This window comes from Neopelma chrysocephalum, unplaced genomic scaffold, assembly GCF_003984885.1.
Source record: "Neopelma chrysocephalum unplaced genomic scaffold, ASM398488v2 Primary Assembly neopelma1_182, whole genome shotgun sequence".
NCBI classification, from domain to species: domain Eukaryota; kingdom Metazoa; phylum Chordata; class Aves; order Passeriformes; family Pipridae; genus Neopelma; species Neopelma chrysocephalum.
In genome coordinates this window covers 1,295,692-1,312,894 of record NW_020897844.1, presented here as the reverse complement: position 1 = coordinate 1,312,894, position 17,203 = coordinate 1,295,692, and the positions used below count along the sequence as shown (strand labels likewise).

The 17,203-nt window shown below is 60.7% G+C and overlaps 1 protein-coding gene across 1 annotated transcript in view; it reads right to left on the bottom strand.

The window, feature by feature from the left end:
* Positions 1-12,012, bottom strand: part of KCNH6 (potassium voltage-gated channel subfamily H member 6) — a 34,625-nt gene extending 22,613 nt beyond the window's left edge. Inside the window, exons 1-3 of the mRNA XM_027702286.1 lie at positions 11,915-12,012; positions 8,575-8,805; positions 138-293 (exon numbers count right to left, since the gene is read on the bottom strand). Coding sequence (XP_027558087.1) covers positions 138-293; positions 8,575-8,805; positions 11,915-11,990 — 463 coding nt within the window. The 5' untranslated portion in view covers positions 11,991-12,012. The remainder of the gene's footprint in view (positions 1-137; positions 294-8,574; positions 8,806-11,914) is intronic.
* Between the last annotated feature and the right edge of the window lie 5,191 nt (positions 12,013-17,203).

Genomic DNA, 17,203 nt, shown 5'->3' with positions numbered 1-17,203 from the left:
TCCCCGTGCACGATCCTGCCCAGCCACGGGTGCATCCTTCAGCCCCCACGAGCTCCCAAGAAAACCAGGGGATTGGGATGGCCCCGAGGATGCTGGGCTGCCTCTCCCACATCCCCAGTGTCCCCAGTGACACCCACCTCTGCCCCAGGTATGCGACAGGCGGTGGTGCAGGCTCCGGCCGCTGCTCTTGGCCACGAGCTGGGCCAGGTCCTCGAAGTTGAGGATGAACATGATGACGACGCCTTCCTCGTTCTTCACCGGCACCACGTCCACCAGGCAGCGGAAACACGAGGCTGCCGAGGAGAGACAGGCTCAGGAGGGGCTGCACGGGGGTTTCTGCCCACCCACCACCCCAGCACAAAACACTTTTGGCAGAAGAGTGTTTTTTAAGCCCTTCGATGGGTGTAATCCCTGCTGGTGGGGAGTGGAGGATCTGGAAGATGATCTGAGCCCTGGGAAAGGGCCGTATCCCTGAAGCATCTCAGCTCACACTGATCACATCTCTTTTTTCTGTTCCAGACAGTCATTTATATTAATGTACTTGTGAGCAGCAATTAAAGAGTGAGTAATTAAGAACTCAGGAAGTCCCAGGTAGTGGTTTAACCTCATTAAGCATCCTGCTTGTAATCATGCCACAGCTAATTGCCCTGCAATCATCAGGCAATTTTTGGGGACTGGATGAAGGCAGTGGGGGTGGGCCTGACCTCATGTCCCATCCCAACCCTGGGCAGCAGGATGGGGTGGGATTGGTGTGATGGTCCCCAAGGACATCCCCTGCTCAGGCACAGCCTCGTCTCACTCCTGCTGTGAGGAAACTGAGGCACAGGGGGCACAAGGCTCAGTGTCCTGAGAGCAATGGAGGCTGCGAGGAGGATCCCAAACAGGGCATGAGGCCATAAGGATTTTCCTGTTGGGTGCCAGCTCAACTCCACAGCTCTGCTTGCACTGCAGCCGGGCACGAATGTGCAATTAGGGGCACCTGAAAATACCTACAGGTCTTTCCCAAAGCACAAACAGAGGATACAATGGAGCTCCCACCTCCTTCGCCAGTTTTATTCCCCTAAAATCCTCCGAAACCCCTACCCAAGGGTATAATCACTTGAGCTGTCTCCTGTTGCTTTGACACTGGTGGGAGCAGGACCCTCTGAGCCACAGCCCCTCTGGCAAACCCCCTGAACATTCCTGGGCTCCGATCCCAAACCTCCCAGAGGTGACGGAGCACCCAGGTACCGCTCTGGCCGGTTCGGAGCCGAACCACCTCCTCCCACGGCAGTTTTTGCCCCGTGCAGATCCCTGCCCTGGCCTTTTCCCCTCGCTCTGCTCACCAGGGATTAGCGGCTCGGGCAGGGATGTGCTGCCGGCCCGATCCAGAGCTCTCCCGCTCCGGCCATGGCCACGCTCCAGCCGGGAGGGGGATGTCGGCCTTTGTGCGTATAATTTTAAGGAGCTCAGGGCCTCCCGTAATCAGGAGCAGATGGCCGGCATCGGGCAACTTCAAAATCTGCCGTGACGTCAGGGATGTGCACATCCACGGGCACACGCGCGGGCACAAGAGCGGGCAAGAAATGGATACGGTGAAATCTGTTTAAAGAGCCCGGCAGCCCGGGATTATTCCTTTCTTCCTTTCTTTATTTTGTCGTCCTCGTTCCCCCACAGGGAGAGGAAATCCACTTAAACGTGTGAGCTGGGCAGGAGGGAGGGGTTTTTGGCAGATAGAGCTGTTTGGAAGGGCCGCACGGAGCTCGCTGTCGGTCACCTGTGTGCAGCGCTGGGGGGGTGGGAAGAAACGAGCAAGAAAGGAGCCCTTTACCCTCCCTTTGTCAGGATTTTTGGGGATCTGAGGATAAGTGATGTCCTGTAGGTGATGCTGAGTGAGTGAGGTATCCCCTGGGATGTTAAGGTGGCACATGCCCTGCAGGATGAGGTGGTGCCATCCCCGGGATGCCACGGCTCTGCCGGTGTTGGTGTGTGCAGGGGTGTGCACAGGTGAACCCTCTCACCTGTGCTCGTGATGTGCCCTGGCACTGGATACTTTCTCCTTTGGTGTGTTAGGAAATGAGGTGTTTTTTTCCCCACAGGTGATTTTGAAGCATCACCAACTTCCTGGAACCCTCATGGTTCATTGGTGTGGGGAGCCATCAGCTCCATGCTTCCCCAGAGGACCAGGAATCCTGATCCAGAAGGCCTGATCCTGACTCAGGTGCTCTGCCCTCCTGCATCCCTTCACTGCTTCACTTTTCCTTCCCAAGCTCCTCCGTGGCAGTGGGAGGGGGTGGTGCTGAGCTGTCCTCATGGGGGCTGGATCCTGGCAGGCCCTGTATGGTGTGGGAAGGGTTAATCCCGTGGCCAATGCTGAACAGCTGAAAACTGGGCCCAGTTACATCCAGTTGGAGGAATAGTAGGAGCAGCTGGGAGGTGGTTGGGGCTGGGTTTGAGAGGCAGCTGGTGCCTGGTTTGATCCTACAAATCTGGGAGGTGCTGAGCCTGAGCAGCCCTGGCCAATGTTGCTGTGAGCCCCTCGCTGATCCCTTATTAAATTAAATAAAATAGACTATTTCTGTTGGAAGAGACCTACAGCGATCATCTAGTCCAGCTGCCTGGCCAATTCAGGGCTGAACAAAAGTTAATTGGGTGTGAGACCCTCCAAAACCAGGGGAATCACCCCAAAACCAGCCCTGCGTGCCAGGAACTCAATGTCTTTCTCAGGCCTACATCGAATAGCATGGATAGCATCAGGGGAATGATGGACCATCAGTGCCAGGGGTGGAAGCAGCGTGTTCTCTTAAGGCTGGCCCAAAGGTAGGGCAGTGCCCCAGCATTTGGGGTCCCTGGGCAGCTGTGATTTGGGGTACCCCCAGCTCTGTGGGGAGGCTGCAGCTGGCAGACCCCTGGCACCCTCTGCCCTGACTCGATTTCCCTGTGGTGAACCAGGCTGGGCTCTGCTGAATGCTGATCCTCCCCTCCCTTCCTCCCCAAAACCAGACACCCCAGACCCGCTGCAGCACTGGTGGGCAGAGCCAGCCCCGGGAGGGACCCCAGCCCCGGGAGGGACCCCAGCCCCGGGAGGGACCCCAGCCCCGCGCTCCCCTCCTTGTTCCTCGATCGACTGTCCCCATCCATCTGCCTGTCTCTTCCCCTCAGCTGTTCAGCTAATCTGTCTCCATCCGTCTAATTTTATCCAGCCGCCAAATGATCTCCTGGAGGAGCCCTGGGGGCATTCACAACCTGCCTGTGCTCCGTGGCCACCTCCGGGGGGGTGTCTGTGCCAGCCGGGGGTGAAACTCAGAGTGGGTGCTGCGGGACGGGCTCGGCACGTGAGATAAGACTTGGGTGGTGGTTTGGAGGGTCCCACAGCCAACGTGGTGGGTCTGCACGGGCTGGGAAAACCACTTCATCCCTTAAACCCCTGGGTTTGATCTTCCCAGCACCCAGCCCACCTCCCCCGAGCCGAGGGAGCACTCGGAGGTCTGCGCTTCCCGACCCACCGTGTGTCTCCTGACCTTGATAAAAGCGAGCACTTATCATTATAACATTAAAAATGTCATCGTTGGGGGCCCTCCCTCCCTGTCCCTCTTTATCCCCCTCAGCCGCCGGTGGTTAATGCCTTTGTCGGTATCATCGGTATTAAACTAATCAACAGGACACGGGGGTTTCCGAGAGCTGGACACAAACCAGTATTGTTATGAATATTAAAAAAGCAGGCTATTAATCTGCCCTCCGAGCTCTTACCGAGGCCTGCCCTGCCCTCCCCCCGGCCGGGAGATTTAATCTGCGGGGTCTCATGGCAGAGTGGCTAAATCTATAGTGGTATTATATAAAGGAGCAGAGGAGAGGGGCTGGGAAGGGCACGGAGGGGACGGGGACAGGGATAGGGATGGGGGCAGAGCTGTGCTCCAGGGCTGGCTGGCACACCCAGGGAGATGCTTGGAGGGCCGGGCTGTGCTCTCGTCCTGGGATAAATCAGTGTCAGGGCTGGGTGGAACTTCAAAGGGAAGCGCAGATTGCTGGGAGGCCCTAAAGCAAATCCCTGAGGTGGGATGGAAAATAATGGGGGTGGGGGCTGAGCCAGTGGGAGATGGGTCACTCTTGGGGCCCAGGGTGAGCCCCCACACTTGGGTCTGCACCCCCCTGTGCGGGGAGGGGATGTGCACCACAGGGTCTGCACTGGCCCCTCATCCCACACCCAGACAGGGCATCGGGAGACTGAAACCCGCTGGGACACCAGAGCAGTGAAAATGACCTTATTAAGTAACGTCAGGGGGGTGGAGGTTCCCTGTGTGCGGCGAGGAAGGGCAGGGATTCCTGCACTGACAGGGCTCGCTGGTTGGAAGCAGCACTGGAGGAGGAAAACCAGGAGTGTCAGGGGTTGAGGGTACCCACAAACAGCGTGGCCATGCAAAGGATCCAGGCCCAGCCAGGTGGTTTGGGCGCAGGTGGAAGGATGCTCTGATCCCCAGGAGCCAAAAGGGGTCCTGGATCAATACAGGGGTTTGGCAAAATGCAGCTTAACCTCCTCTACAAGCCAAGTGAGTGGCCACATCCAGGCCCTCAGTCCTTCCCCTGCTAAATCCCTGCTGGCTGCAGGAATTACTCCAGCTTAGAGCAGGGCTCTGTGGCCAAAGCTGCAGCACTGACAGCATTTCCTGGGGCTGTCCAGCCATCCCAAGGGCCCTGTCTCCACAGGACATGGGGACACCTCCCACTGGGGATACAACAGTTGGTGAGGATGATGATGGAGTGCTTGGGGTGGGAACTGGAGGCTCTGCCAGGGCAAGGATTTCAGGAAAAAGCCTCCTGGGCAGCATCCCTGGGAGAGCTGGGGATGCTCTGGACCTGCCCCTCCATTCATGGGACCTCAGGTCCAAGGAAAAAGCATCTGAGGAGCAGCAGAGGATGGAAAACGTGTCTCTTCCAGCTTGTGCCCTAGTCACACTGTCCCCAGGGTAAAGGAGTGGCATCATTGCCCCAGGGCAACCAGAGTGGCTGGAGCTGCAGCACAGCCGTGCTGAGGATGGAGGAATTGGCTCCTCAGGGCAGGATCTCCAGGACCAGTGTTTGCCATTGTGAGGCGGGATGTTTACAAGTCCCCATCTGGATTTGGGCCATGGTGTCTGTCCCTTTTTGAGGTCACAGCCTGACCCTTAAAGGAACACAAAGCAAACAGCCCCAGCTTGGTGTAAACTGCAGGGGTTTGTACAAGCCAAGAGCTCAAGTTGGGGTCGGGGTTTGTCAGCTGGCTGTGCTTCCCTGCTCCTCCACCACCCAGGAATTCCCATCTGTCCTGCCTTGTCCACCCCATGGTGCAGCAGCAGAAGCTCCCTAGGGATGCCAGCACCAAATCCCAGCCCTGACAGTGCCAGGATCCAGCAGCTGCTGGTGAGATTTGTCCTCCTGCTCCCAGTGCATCCACTGGGTACGTCACACGTTGCTGTTTACAGAGCTGTACAGAGGAACCCTGGCTGGATCCATCCCCCCTGCCTCAGCCAGGCTTCCTGGCAGCAGCTGCTGGAGAGGTGATTGCTGTGCCACGGATGTGCCCTGGGCTGGGAACACGTCACATGAGTCCCCTGTCCTCTCTGGGTGCAGTGACACCCCCCAACCCATGCCTGCCCAGCTGCCTGCTTGGACCCCCCATGGGAGCTGTGGGGGGACATGCTGGGTGACACCAGGGATCCCAGTCACTCTGCAGCCCCCTCGTTCCTGGAGCCCCTGGGGAGAAATCCCGGTTTATGCACCAGTGTAACGAGTTTTCCAGCCTGATCCCAGCCCCTCATCCCCATTCCCAGGGGCCTGATACAAACTGCTCCTGCTGCAGGGGACAAGCAGTGGGCTCTGCCTGGGAGGGGGACAGGATGGAGGGGCTGGGGCTGCCCCACCAGCTGCTCTGGCTGTCTCAGCCACATCTCCCCTTTCATATTCATCAGCATCACATTCATGCAGATTAAGTGGAGCGGGTGCCACCAGCTGCTGCTGCTCAGGCCATGCCAGCACCATGGTGCCCAGCACCTGTGGCCACTGGCACCGCTCTGGGGACCCTGGGAGCTCTTGCCAGTGGCTTTGCCCCAAAGCACATCCCCCCTGGGCGGAAAAACCCCAGCCCTGGGTGCAGCTCGGCTCCACCAGCCCTTCAGCGTCACCCCCAGGGGATGCTGGAGGGGTTTCAGCTCCCCCTGGCCCCAGGGGCAGCGTGTCCCCAGGGCTGGCAGCTGTGGCTGCTCCTTGTCACGGCGAGAACTGATCCCGTGCTGACCCCCCTGTCTGGGGCAGCCCCAGCTGTGGAGCATCTTGTAAGGAAATTAACTTTTCACTGATCTCTCAGCTTTGAGCTGGGGATTAGAGCCCACATGCACTGCAGACAGGCTCTCCCCTTTCTCCAAGGCCTTTTTGGGGGCTGCTGTGGCAGGGAGGGACAGCTGCCCTGGCCGGGCCGGGCCCACCTTCCCTAACTGGTACTTGGTTCTTGGCTCCATTTTGTCTGCCCGGAGCTGGGCTTGCTGTGTGCACCCCTGGATCTTTTGGCTCTGTTTATAATTAGCTGACAACAGCATGGGCATCCAGGTGGGGCCCGGGCAGCCAGGCTGTCCCCGGGGGCACACATCACCCCATGGCTCAGCATCCTCCTGTCCATGGGCAGACCCACCTGCCCGGGCACCCCCTTCCCACCTCCCTCCCTCCATCCACCCATCCATCCATCCACCCATCCATCCATCCATCCACCCATCCATCCATCCATCCACCCATCCACCCATCCACCCATCCCACCCCTGCCCTGCTGCGGGGGGGCTCCGAAGGGCGGGTTTGGGATACGGTTTCGCCTCTGTCAACCAGAAAAGCGAGGAAACAACCCCGGGAGCCGCAGAGCCGGGAGTACCGCAGTAATAAACAGCAGGTCGAGGCTGGAGATTGGTGCTGCCGGTATGAAAAGGAGGACAGGCGGGTTCGGAGCCTCCGCCGGCTAATTAAGCAGCAGCTCCTATAATGCAAAGGCCTTTTCTTTGCCGATAAGACCCATTTATAATGGGCTGAGCGGTTGCAGGCTGAGTGCTGGGGGGGAACAATTGGAAAGCATATTGCTGGTGGGGCCGGGTTTTAAAAATAGACATGAAGGGTTTGCTTCTGGGCTTTTTTTTCCTCCCCCCCCACTCTTTTTTAATAAAAAAGAGAAGAAAGCAGCTCGGAGCTCCAATGAGAGTTCCCCATGGCCTAGAGGAAGAGCAGGGCTCCGAGGACAGCACCGAGCATCCCGTGAGCCCAGCAGGAATGCTTCAAAGCGGGGAGGATGCTGATGGATCGGGCTCGCAGCCAAGTAGTCCCCGGGGATGGATGGGGAAACTATCCCGAGGGAGGGAGGGGAACAGGGCTGCACACGCTGTCCTTGCCACGGCCACGCGCTGGCGCTGGGGTGGGAGCAGGGGGATGGCGTGTGCCTCTCCTCTGTGTGCCTCCCGGGCTGTGCTGGGCTCCAGCCAGGCCCTGAAACCGCAGCGGCCAAGGGGGGACTCGCACCCAGCCCTGGCACCGCTCCCGGCCCCGCTCCACCCAGGAATGGCCCCGCAGGAAGAGCCTCGACCGAGCGGCCTCATCCTGACACCGCGCAGGGTCCGGCCCTGCCGGGATAACACTCAGGGGTGCTGCCAGCGGATAACTCCGGGGTTGATACACTGGCACCTGGATGCCAGCCCGGGAGATAGGGTCTGGGAGGGAGGCCAGGACACACGGGTCCCAGCCCCCAAGATAGGGTGCTGGGCTGGGAGCCAGGGCTCCTGCCTGCTCCTTCCCCTTGCTTCCAGTTGGTTCTCCTCTGGGAGCTGCTGGCAGGGCGGTGCAGCCCCGTGCTCAGGGCCAACCCCCCACCAATACGATCTGGAGCGACGGGAAAGCTCCACAGGTTTAAAAAAAAAAAAGGAAACACTTCATATTTTTAACCTCCCGTGAGCACCCGACCTGCGTTCCCCCGCCCCTGGGAGCCCTGGCCACTGCTGTTTTGCAGCATCCAGCACTAAATATTTATTTAACTTCCTGCCGTATTAGAACTAATCACTCGTATTTTCCATCAAAGCTTCATTTTCATCTTAACGTAATTCCATCTGTGCACGCACAGCCGCATCCTGCTCGCTGGAAAGGCAGCTCCCAGGCCGTCGGCCGCACCGGCTCTCGGCAGAGATGGGGGTTCTGCCTCATCTCATCTTGGAGCACAGACTGGGAAACCCATGTCCCTGCCTGGCTCCTCCATGGGCTTCCCACGGGATCTTCATTCGTGATCCAGGGATCCTACGAGCAATACCATTTCTTGCCCCGGGAGCTCTGAGCCACCACCAAGGGCTTGAAAACAGCCTGACTCCCAAATAACCTGGCAATGTCATCCATCACTCAAGGTCCCAATGCCCACAGTGCTCCATCACAGCAGAGATGGCTCCATCCCACCATGGATTCGCCCTCAGCAAAGCCCTGAGTCCGAGTGCAATCCTGGGAGCACCAGACCCCATTTGCCTCCCACCACCGGCTTCCGACAGCCCGAAATCCAGGGCAGGCGACACCTCCCACCGCCGGATCACCCCGAAGAGCGACTCTTACTGTCTTTGCGGTAGTAGAGGATCTCGAGCTTGCACTCCTCGGAGCCGAGCAGGGCCTGGGTGAGCTGGGCGATGGAGCTCTTGGTGGTGTCGGGGCCGGTGAGGAAGTCACAGGTGCAGGGGCGCTGCATCACCTCCACGCGGGAGTACCCGAACATCTCGCAGAAGCCGTCGTTGCAGTAGATGATGGCACAGTTCTCCATCTGGGCGTTGGCGATGAGGAACTTGCGGTCTGCGGGGAGGCAGGAGAGCACGAGGCTTAGGGGGGGTTGGTGGGGACCCCCAGGGACTGAGGACAGCCTGGGAGGATGGGGGGGGTGCTTGGGATTTTTGGTGCCACCCACCACGGGGCTTGTGCAGGGACAGGCTCCCCGGGGACACCGGTGACAGGTCTGGGGGGAGGATGGCTGACGTCATCCCACACCGCCCCGGGTGCTGCTCAGCTCTTGAGAGAGAAAAAATGTCCCCAGTTTCATGTGAGTTGGTGACTGTGGGGACAGGGGGGCCCACGGGGGGGTTTCCCAGTAGAGGCAGTTTTTGCTGGGGTTGGCCAATCCATGCAGCCTTGACATCTCACCACTTGCATGTGGGGACTCTCTGCTGTCTAAAACATGGGCAATCTGTCCCTGATCAGCACTGCAGCCTCCGTCCCTTCCCAGGAGCTTATCAGGGACCTGAGTTATCTCAGAGACTTTCCACCCTTGCTCAGATTTGACTGAAGTCAGGCAAGGGGCAAGAGGAGGAGTGAGTGTGCAGCTTGGCTCATGGGAAGCTGGGTGAAACCCATCACTAATAATTCTCCTAATATGAAATCCAGACCCTGCTGGTCTGCATGGCCCCTGTGATCAAAAAGAAAAGGGTTCAGGTGGATAAGAGGGGAAACTGAGGCAGGGAGTGGTGCTGCCCCATCCCCTCCTGGTGCTGCAGTCACCTGGGCTGGGCTGGGGCCGTACTTGCTGTCGTGCCAGGGTGTGTGGCAGTGCTGCACAGACCACGTCATCCAGCCCATATGGAGCCACTTCCATCCTTATCCTGCGGGAGACCCAGCCTAGAGCTTTGATTTGTTTGGATTTTGGTTTTTTTTCCAAGGATATTGGGGGGTGCTGGGCTAGGAGGGACCCTCTCTGGGACAGGTTTGCTGGGGCGACAGGGGGCTGTGGATGCTGATCTGATGGATGCCGTGCCCCCTCCCAGCAGCATCTCCCTCAGTGTTTGGCATCAACTCTGGGCTGGAGCCAGAGGCAGGGCAGAGCAGAGGGTCCATTTGGAGGCTGCCTCCCAGTCCAGACCCCAATTAATCTCCTGGATTATCCAGGAATGGCATCTGCAGCCTGCATGCTCCAGAGCCCTGCTGCACTCCAGCCTCACTGGGAATTTCACCCAAAGGCAGGAGAAACCTCTGCACAGCTTTGGCACCCAGAGCTGGGACACAGTGGGGTGGGAGGACCCCTCTCAGGCACATCAGGGCTTTCCCTGATGTCACCTACAGAGTTGCAGCTCTGGAGGACACCTCCCAGTAAAACTGGTGTCCCCAGGGATGCTGCACAGGTCTCCTGCTTCATCCCACCCTGTGACAGCCCTTGGTCACCCTTTGTGGGGAGTTCCCACTCCGGCACCTTTCCCTTTCCCACACAGGGCTGACGCCGGCGCCGACGCTGCAAACAGCACAAACCACCACAGACAAATGTTTCCCAATTCCCTCTTCCCGATCCTTCTCTATCCAAATTGCTTTGCCAGCTGGAAAGTGGCACAAGGAGGGGACCTTCCCCCAAAGCCCCACTCCTGGGGCACGCTCCCCACCTGTGATGAACAGTTCCCCATCCAGTGTCAGCCCCATGGACTGGATCCAGGCTGGATCCAGGCTGGGCTGGCGCAGGACAGGATTTACGGGGCTGGCAGGGCGCCGGAGCGAGCTGAGCTCAGCTCAGGGATGTGACCAAGGCCGGGATGGGAAGGAGCTGCAGAGCCAGGTCTTCTTGGGGGTGTTTTCACCCCCACTTTGCTTTCTGCCCTGCCCTCACCTGAAGATTTGCCCTTGGTCTTACAGGGGCTCTGCTTCCCTGACAAGGAATCTCTGGGCCTCTCCAGCTCCCCTGGGGACTCACCAGGTGCCGCTGCACCCATGGGAGCCGCAGTGGAGGGGGTGAGGGCACCCACAAGCAGGGAAGGACCCTCTGCCTGTGGCAGTGTCGGGTGTGCTGGTTTGGTGTCTCCCAACACCTGTCACAGCACGAAACTGCCGCGGGGGAGCGTGGGGTGATGTTTCGGCAGAACCCAGCCGGTGCCCGACATGGCTGGCAGGGAGCGGGCAGGGAGCGGGCGGGGAGCGGGCAGGGAGCGGGCAGGGAGTGGACAGGGATGAGGGGGCCTGGCTCCATCACCACTGGCACACCTCGCCGCGTGCCCCCGCTGCTCCCCAGCCGCCGCTTCCCAGGGGGAACTGATAGGAACCAGGGACAGTTTTTCTCACTTTCCATCCCCAGGGTCACGTCAGTCACAGCCAGGGCAGGCAGCGCAGACCCGGCAGGGATGGCAGCGCCAGGGATATTTGCCCACCCGGGAAACCCAGACACGGGAGAAACCCCACAGCGAGCCGGGGCAGTGGGGGGGGGGTGCACAGCACCAGCACCCCACAGCAGCCCTCCGAGCTCAGCTTCTGGGGAGACTCCAGTCCCCCAGTCCCCTCCCCTCATCCCCAGCAGTGTGGGGGGACCCGGCCCCGTCGGGGTGCCCAGACAGCTCTGCCGCCGGGCAGAGCCCCCGCGGCCCCCTCCCAGGCACACACAAACCCCAGCGCTCCCCGATGTGCACGGGCTCTTCGCCGTATTTGACACGAAAGCCAGCCCAAAAATTCATATAAAGGGATTACTCGGAGCAACAGCAAATGGCAACATTTCACCAGGGACGGCGGCCGCCGAGAGCGCGGAGTTGAAGGCAAACAGGCAGCGAGCCCGGCTGCGCTCGGGTACACCCTGTCCCCCAGCCCAGCCGGCCGGGACCCCCTCCCCGCCACCCCGGGGACCCCCTCCCAGCCCGGGGGCTGCGGGGGTCGCGGTGTCCCCCGCTCCCGAGGGAACACCGGCGCCGGGATCGCTCGTCCCCCTGCGTCGCGCTGTCTATAAATACCCGCGGGGACACTGCCGGGCTGTCGCGCACCCCTCTCCCCGCTCCGGGAGGTCACAGGGGGCCCCTCCGTGCCCCCGGGGACACCCTCCCGCCTTCCTCCCCGTGTCTCCCCGCTGCGCTCCGAAGTTGGGGGGCCGCCCCGGCCGCCGGGGGGGCGGGGGGGGCAAGCGGAGCGGGACCGGGGCGGGGGGGGGGGGGGGGTGTGCGGTACTCACTTTGTCCTTCAAATTTGCGGATGATGGTGTCCAGGTAGGTGTTTTGGGGGGCCACATGGCCCCGGCGCACCGGCATCGCTCCGCTGCGCTCTGCGCGCTCCCGGGAGCGGCGGAACTTGCCGCGGGCGCGGCGGGGAGCGCGGCCCGGCCCCGGGGCGGCTCGGCACGGCCCGGCACGGCGCGGCCCCGCTCCGCCTCACCCCAGGGCTGGCCGAGCTCTGGAGCCCAGCCGGCCCGGGGCTCCCATGCTCCCGGTGGCCGGAAGGGGGAACCCCTCCGCCCGCCCTGCCGCGCCCGGCCCCGGGCGGGGGCGGCCGGGGAGGATGAGGATGGGAGGGGGAAGCGGGGGGGAAGAAGGGGGAGGACCTGCCGGAGAGGGAGAGAAAATAATAGAATAAAATAATAATAGTAGAAATCCCCCAAAGTGCTTAGTCACCGCTGCCCCGGCCCCGCCGGAGGCTCCGGGGGCAGCCCTCAGCAGCAACAGCTGCCGGCCGGGGGGGCGCGCACCCCCCGGAGCCCCCCGGGGCTCCCCCGAGCCCCCCGGCGTCCCCCGGCACCGGCACCCGCCCGGTCCCGCCCGGCCCCGGGGGCGGGGGGGCTGCGGGGCGGGGCGGGGGAGAAGGGGGGGGGTGGGGGGGCGGGGGGGGGCGGGGAGGGGGGATAATGAGGAGATGTAGGTGGGGTCCTTGGGGTGCTGGATTAGGGAATGGGGGTGCTATGATGAGGGAATGGGCGTGGGGGCTTTGGGATGCTGGGACAGGGCGTGATGGGGAGAGGAGGGAGGGTCCTTGGGGGGTGAGGGGTGCTTGGGGGGTGGAGATGGGGTCCTCGGGGTGCTGGGACAGGGGGTGCTGGAGGTTTGGGGTTCTGGGACAGGAGATTGTGCTGGGGGTGGGGGAAGTTGGCGGGAGTGCAGGCGAAGGGTACTGGGGGCACTGGAGAAAGGGGTGCTGAGGGAAGGGGTGCTGGGGGTACCCGGGGCTGACGGGTGGGGATGGTGGAGGAGGGGGTAATGGAGGGTGCTGGATGCCGGGGGTGGCGGAGGAGGGATGCCGGGGTGCAGGGGGGTGGGTAGAGGGGGGCGTGCAGTGGTGCTGAGGTGCAGGGGGTGGTGCGGGGGAGGAGGAGATGCAGAGGTGCAGAGGCAGAGGAGGGTGTGCCGGTGGGGGAAGGTGTTGGAGGGGGGAATGTCTGTGGCTGCAAGGGTGCAGAAGCAGAGAAGGAGGGTGCTGAGGGGTGCAGGGTGCAGAGGAGGGGGTGCAGGAGTGCGGGTCGGCACAGGGGGGCAGAGAAGGGGGTGCTGGGGGTGAAAATAAGGTGCAGGAGGGCAGAAGCGTGGGGGCAGGGCTGGGGGGTTGGGAATGCCGGGGGGTGCTGGGGAGCAGGTCAAGGTGTTCCTGGCGGTCCCGGGGTGCCGGGAAGGAGGTCAGGGTGTTCCCGGGGGTGCCGGGGGTATCGGGTGCCGTGGGTCGGGCGGGGCCCGCACCCGGCGCTGTCCGCTCCTGGTGGTGCTGAAGGGGCGGGCGGGGCGGGCGGGAGGGGGGGGCTGGCTGCTTGTTTGGGGCGAGCCTCGGCATGGGGGGACCCGGACTGGCACAGGACTCTGTAGGCACGAAGCGTCCTTGAGGGACATGGAGCGTCCCGGGGGTCCTGAGAACTCTGGAGGGTCCAAGGGGTCCCGGGATCTCTGGTGGACACAGAGAATCCAGGAGGTCCCAGGATTCTGGGGCCACAGAAATTCCCATGGGCCCTGTAGGGCACGGGAGTCCTGGTGGGTCCCCAGGTCTCTGTAGGACATCGAGGTCCCACAGTGATGCTGCCCTGCTAGAGTAGATGTTCAGACCTAGCCCCAAGTTCAGCTCTTCTCCTGCCCACATCTCTGTGTCCCTCAGGGGTGGAGGCCAAGGGGACCAGATCCCTTTCCCCCCTGAGAAATCCCCTTTGGACAACTCTCTTGTCCTGTGCCCACTGCTACGGACAGTGTCCACCGAGGGGCTTTCTATTATTATTTTGTTATGCATGATTTTTCAGGCATGAAATTGGTCTAAGAGGATTACGGTCCATTATCATCAGCAGGAGTGTTTTGCTGGGATTTTCAATTAATATTCCAGTGCACCTCAGCAATGCCCACGGGGACCAGGCCATGCCCGTGGGGCTCTTGACTCTGCCCGGGTTCCTCCTGTCCCTGGGCCAGCAAAGCAAGTGGATGAGCAGAGGCAGGTGCCCTTTCAGGCCCATTTCAGAGCCTCAGTGCTGCTTTTATCTCTGTCTCTCAGAGAAGTCAGCCTTCCCCAGCGGAGAAAAACTTGTTCTATTGTTGAAGAGGGTGAAAAACCCATTATCTCCCCCCATCCACTCTGCACACTGCCTCTGCCATGATTTACTGCGAGTCGTGGAGGATGTTTTGCTCTATATTACACAGATGCAGCTTAATAGCATGGGGGAGGGAGAGGGACACGGAGTCCAGACTCCTGCCTTCTCTGTTTTCTTGTTGATATACTGTGTGACTCAAGGGAGACAGCTCTGTGCCGCAATTTCCTCGCTAGAAAATAGGGACATTGGTCACTTGGCCCCGTGAAACCTTGCTGAGATTCCTGGATGCCCAGTTCTGCAGGGGAAAGCAAACTATTATTACTACAGCTAATATGATAATAATTATGATTATTAATCACCAGGCAGCCAGGATTTAAGGTTGGCCTCCTGCCCTCCTCTCATCCCATAAATCAGTCCGGGGATGTTCGTGGGCACGTCACATGGACACGGATGTGTCTGACGGCAAGGGCACGTGAGGGCTCGCAGAGTGGGGGGCTCTGGGCATGGGGCAGGGCACAGCCCCAGCCTCCCAGCCCCTCAGCTGACCCCAGGAAGGCATGTCCTACTCCAGGCCTGGCACTTTAGTCCCCCTTTTCTCTTGCCAGGGAGCCTCATCCCATCATGCGGCTGATGGAAGAGCCTCTCTTACCAACCCTCTTCCCCACACAGCCCTCGCAGATGGAGTTGAGTCATGTCATTCCCTTTCAGGCTATTATTCGCTAAGCTCCAGGAGCCTCCTGGTGCACCCATGGCTCTTCCAGTCCCTCCCCCCCCCCAGCTCTCCCAGTTCCCTCAGTACATCCCTGCAGAGCCGGGTCATCCCCCCGACTGCTGGCCCATGCCCTGCCTCCCTGCCCTCTCCAGAGCACTTTATGCCCAGACTTCTTTCAATTCCCTGGGTTTTAAGCATATGCTTGCAGTTAATCCCGTGCTTACATTTTGTCCCAAATAGGAAAAATTGGGGTCTTCGGGCAAATTCTCCTGCTGTTCAAGGCAGCTGAAGGGCTCCCTCTAATTCGACCGAGCAATAATCCTGTCTCCCTGCCCTGTCTCCTCCTCCTCCCTCACTCAGTTCTTTCCTTGCCTCCTCCTCCTCCTCCTCTTCCTCCTCTTCCTCCTCCTCCTTTTTCTCCTTCTTGAGTGTTTTTGAGGTTTTGCTCCTTTCCCCTTCTTTTCTTCCTTCCCACACCCTGGGGAATCAGTGGGAAACCACCTAGTTTCCAAGGGCAAAGGAGACCTGGGTGCTTCCCAAGGGTGTCCTCCCATTCCCTGCTCCTGCAGCACAAGTGCCTAAGGAACCAGCTGGGAGTGCAGGGAATTAGAATCTGTGCAGGAATTATCACCTACCCAGCAAGGGGCTGCCCTGGGCAGGCACAGGCACATCGGGCGAGGGGGCACAGCCGTGAAACGGGGTGTGGATTTGGGGTGGGAGGTGTGGGATGGAGGGGATGGGAGCCCACTGGAATCCCAGCACGGCAGCTGTCGTCTGGTGCTTGCCAGGAGAAATGTTTGCCAACTGAGAGACGACATTTCTCCACATTTCTGTAATTAGAGCCACACTGCAAACACAGCTGGGAGGGGAGAGACGGGGCTCTCGTGGTCCCCAAAGCTGCTTCCAGCCACCAGGACTGTCCCCAGACACGCTCGGGTGTCCGGCTGCCTGGCACGGCTCACGCCCCTGCTTTGCCCTTCACTTTTGGAAGATGGTCCAGGACTGTGACAGGGGAGGGAGGAATTGGGGCTGTAAATTTATTTCGCAGGGGGAAGGATGCTCCTCGTCCTGGCTCCCTCCTCTGCCCCACCGCTCCAAACCCTGACTTATTTTTCCAAGCTCTCAGCTCCACACCGTTTGTGTGCTAAGTATAAAACCAAAAAAACCCCACCCAAAACAAACAGAGGTAAAATGTGCAGCCAAAGTGAACCCTCAGCAGCTCTGGCCTTCCACCACACCAGCCCGAGGGGGGGCTGCAAACCTGGGAAGGACTCAGTGACATTAAACCAAGTCACGGAGTTGTTTCCTGACAAAAGCCACTTCCCACTCTTGGAAGTGGCAGGAAAAACCACAGAGACTCTGCTCTGGGACGGGGCCCACTTGGTTCATAGCAGCCACCTTGGCATCCTGCCCGTCCTCGCTGCACAGCGGGGAAACTGAGGCACAGGGCTGGCTCATGACTCACCTGCCAGGAGGATGGATGGGGCACACGGGCTGCAGTAACTCACAGGGATGCTGCAGGGAAGAGCAGGGAAGGGCAGGATGTGGCCGTGGCAGGGGGGTGTTGGCAGAGGCTGCAGCAGGTCTGGAAAACCTCCTGGGCAGGGGGGAGAGAGACTTAGTGCCAAGGGCAGGGCCACACGCTCCTGGCACTTTTGGTCTGGGACAATTCTCTCCCTGTCACCTGCAAGGCCTGGCTGGGACAGTGTCAGCTCAGGGGGGAGCCCTGAGGGGTGGGGACAGTCCCCACCAGCGCTGGGACATGGGCAGAGCCTGCTTTGGGGTCCTGCTGCTGAGCATCCCAAGAAAGTGGGATGGAGGGATGCTGCCCAGGGAGGGTGGGGGCTCTGTGGGGCTGGGGGAGGTCAGCCCAGCTCACATCCCTGGGTGTATCCCCTGGTGGGGGTGGGACCCGGCTGGGTGCTGGTGCAAAGCATTCACAGGCGTGGGTGACACTCCATCCTCCATCAGGGATGGACATAGGAGGGGTGGGGCTGTCATTTGGGCTGGATCTGGCCCTGTCCCCTTGATAGGGAATTCTAGCCAAGCCATGGGGCTGGGGGGAGTCTGAACGTGCTTAGAGGGGGCAATATGGGGCCTCCCACTTGCCCCTCACCCCCAAATTCCCCTCTACCCCCCTCAGCCCTGCTCCAGCAGCAGAGAGGCAAGGATGGTGCCAGCCAGGTCTTGCAGGGGCTGAAGCCACGAGCTGCAGGGATGGGGCATCCCCAGACCCTACCACAGCTCACCCCTTCCCTCCC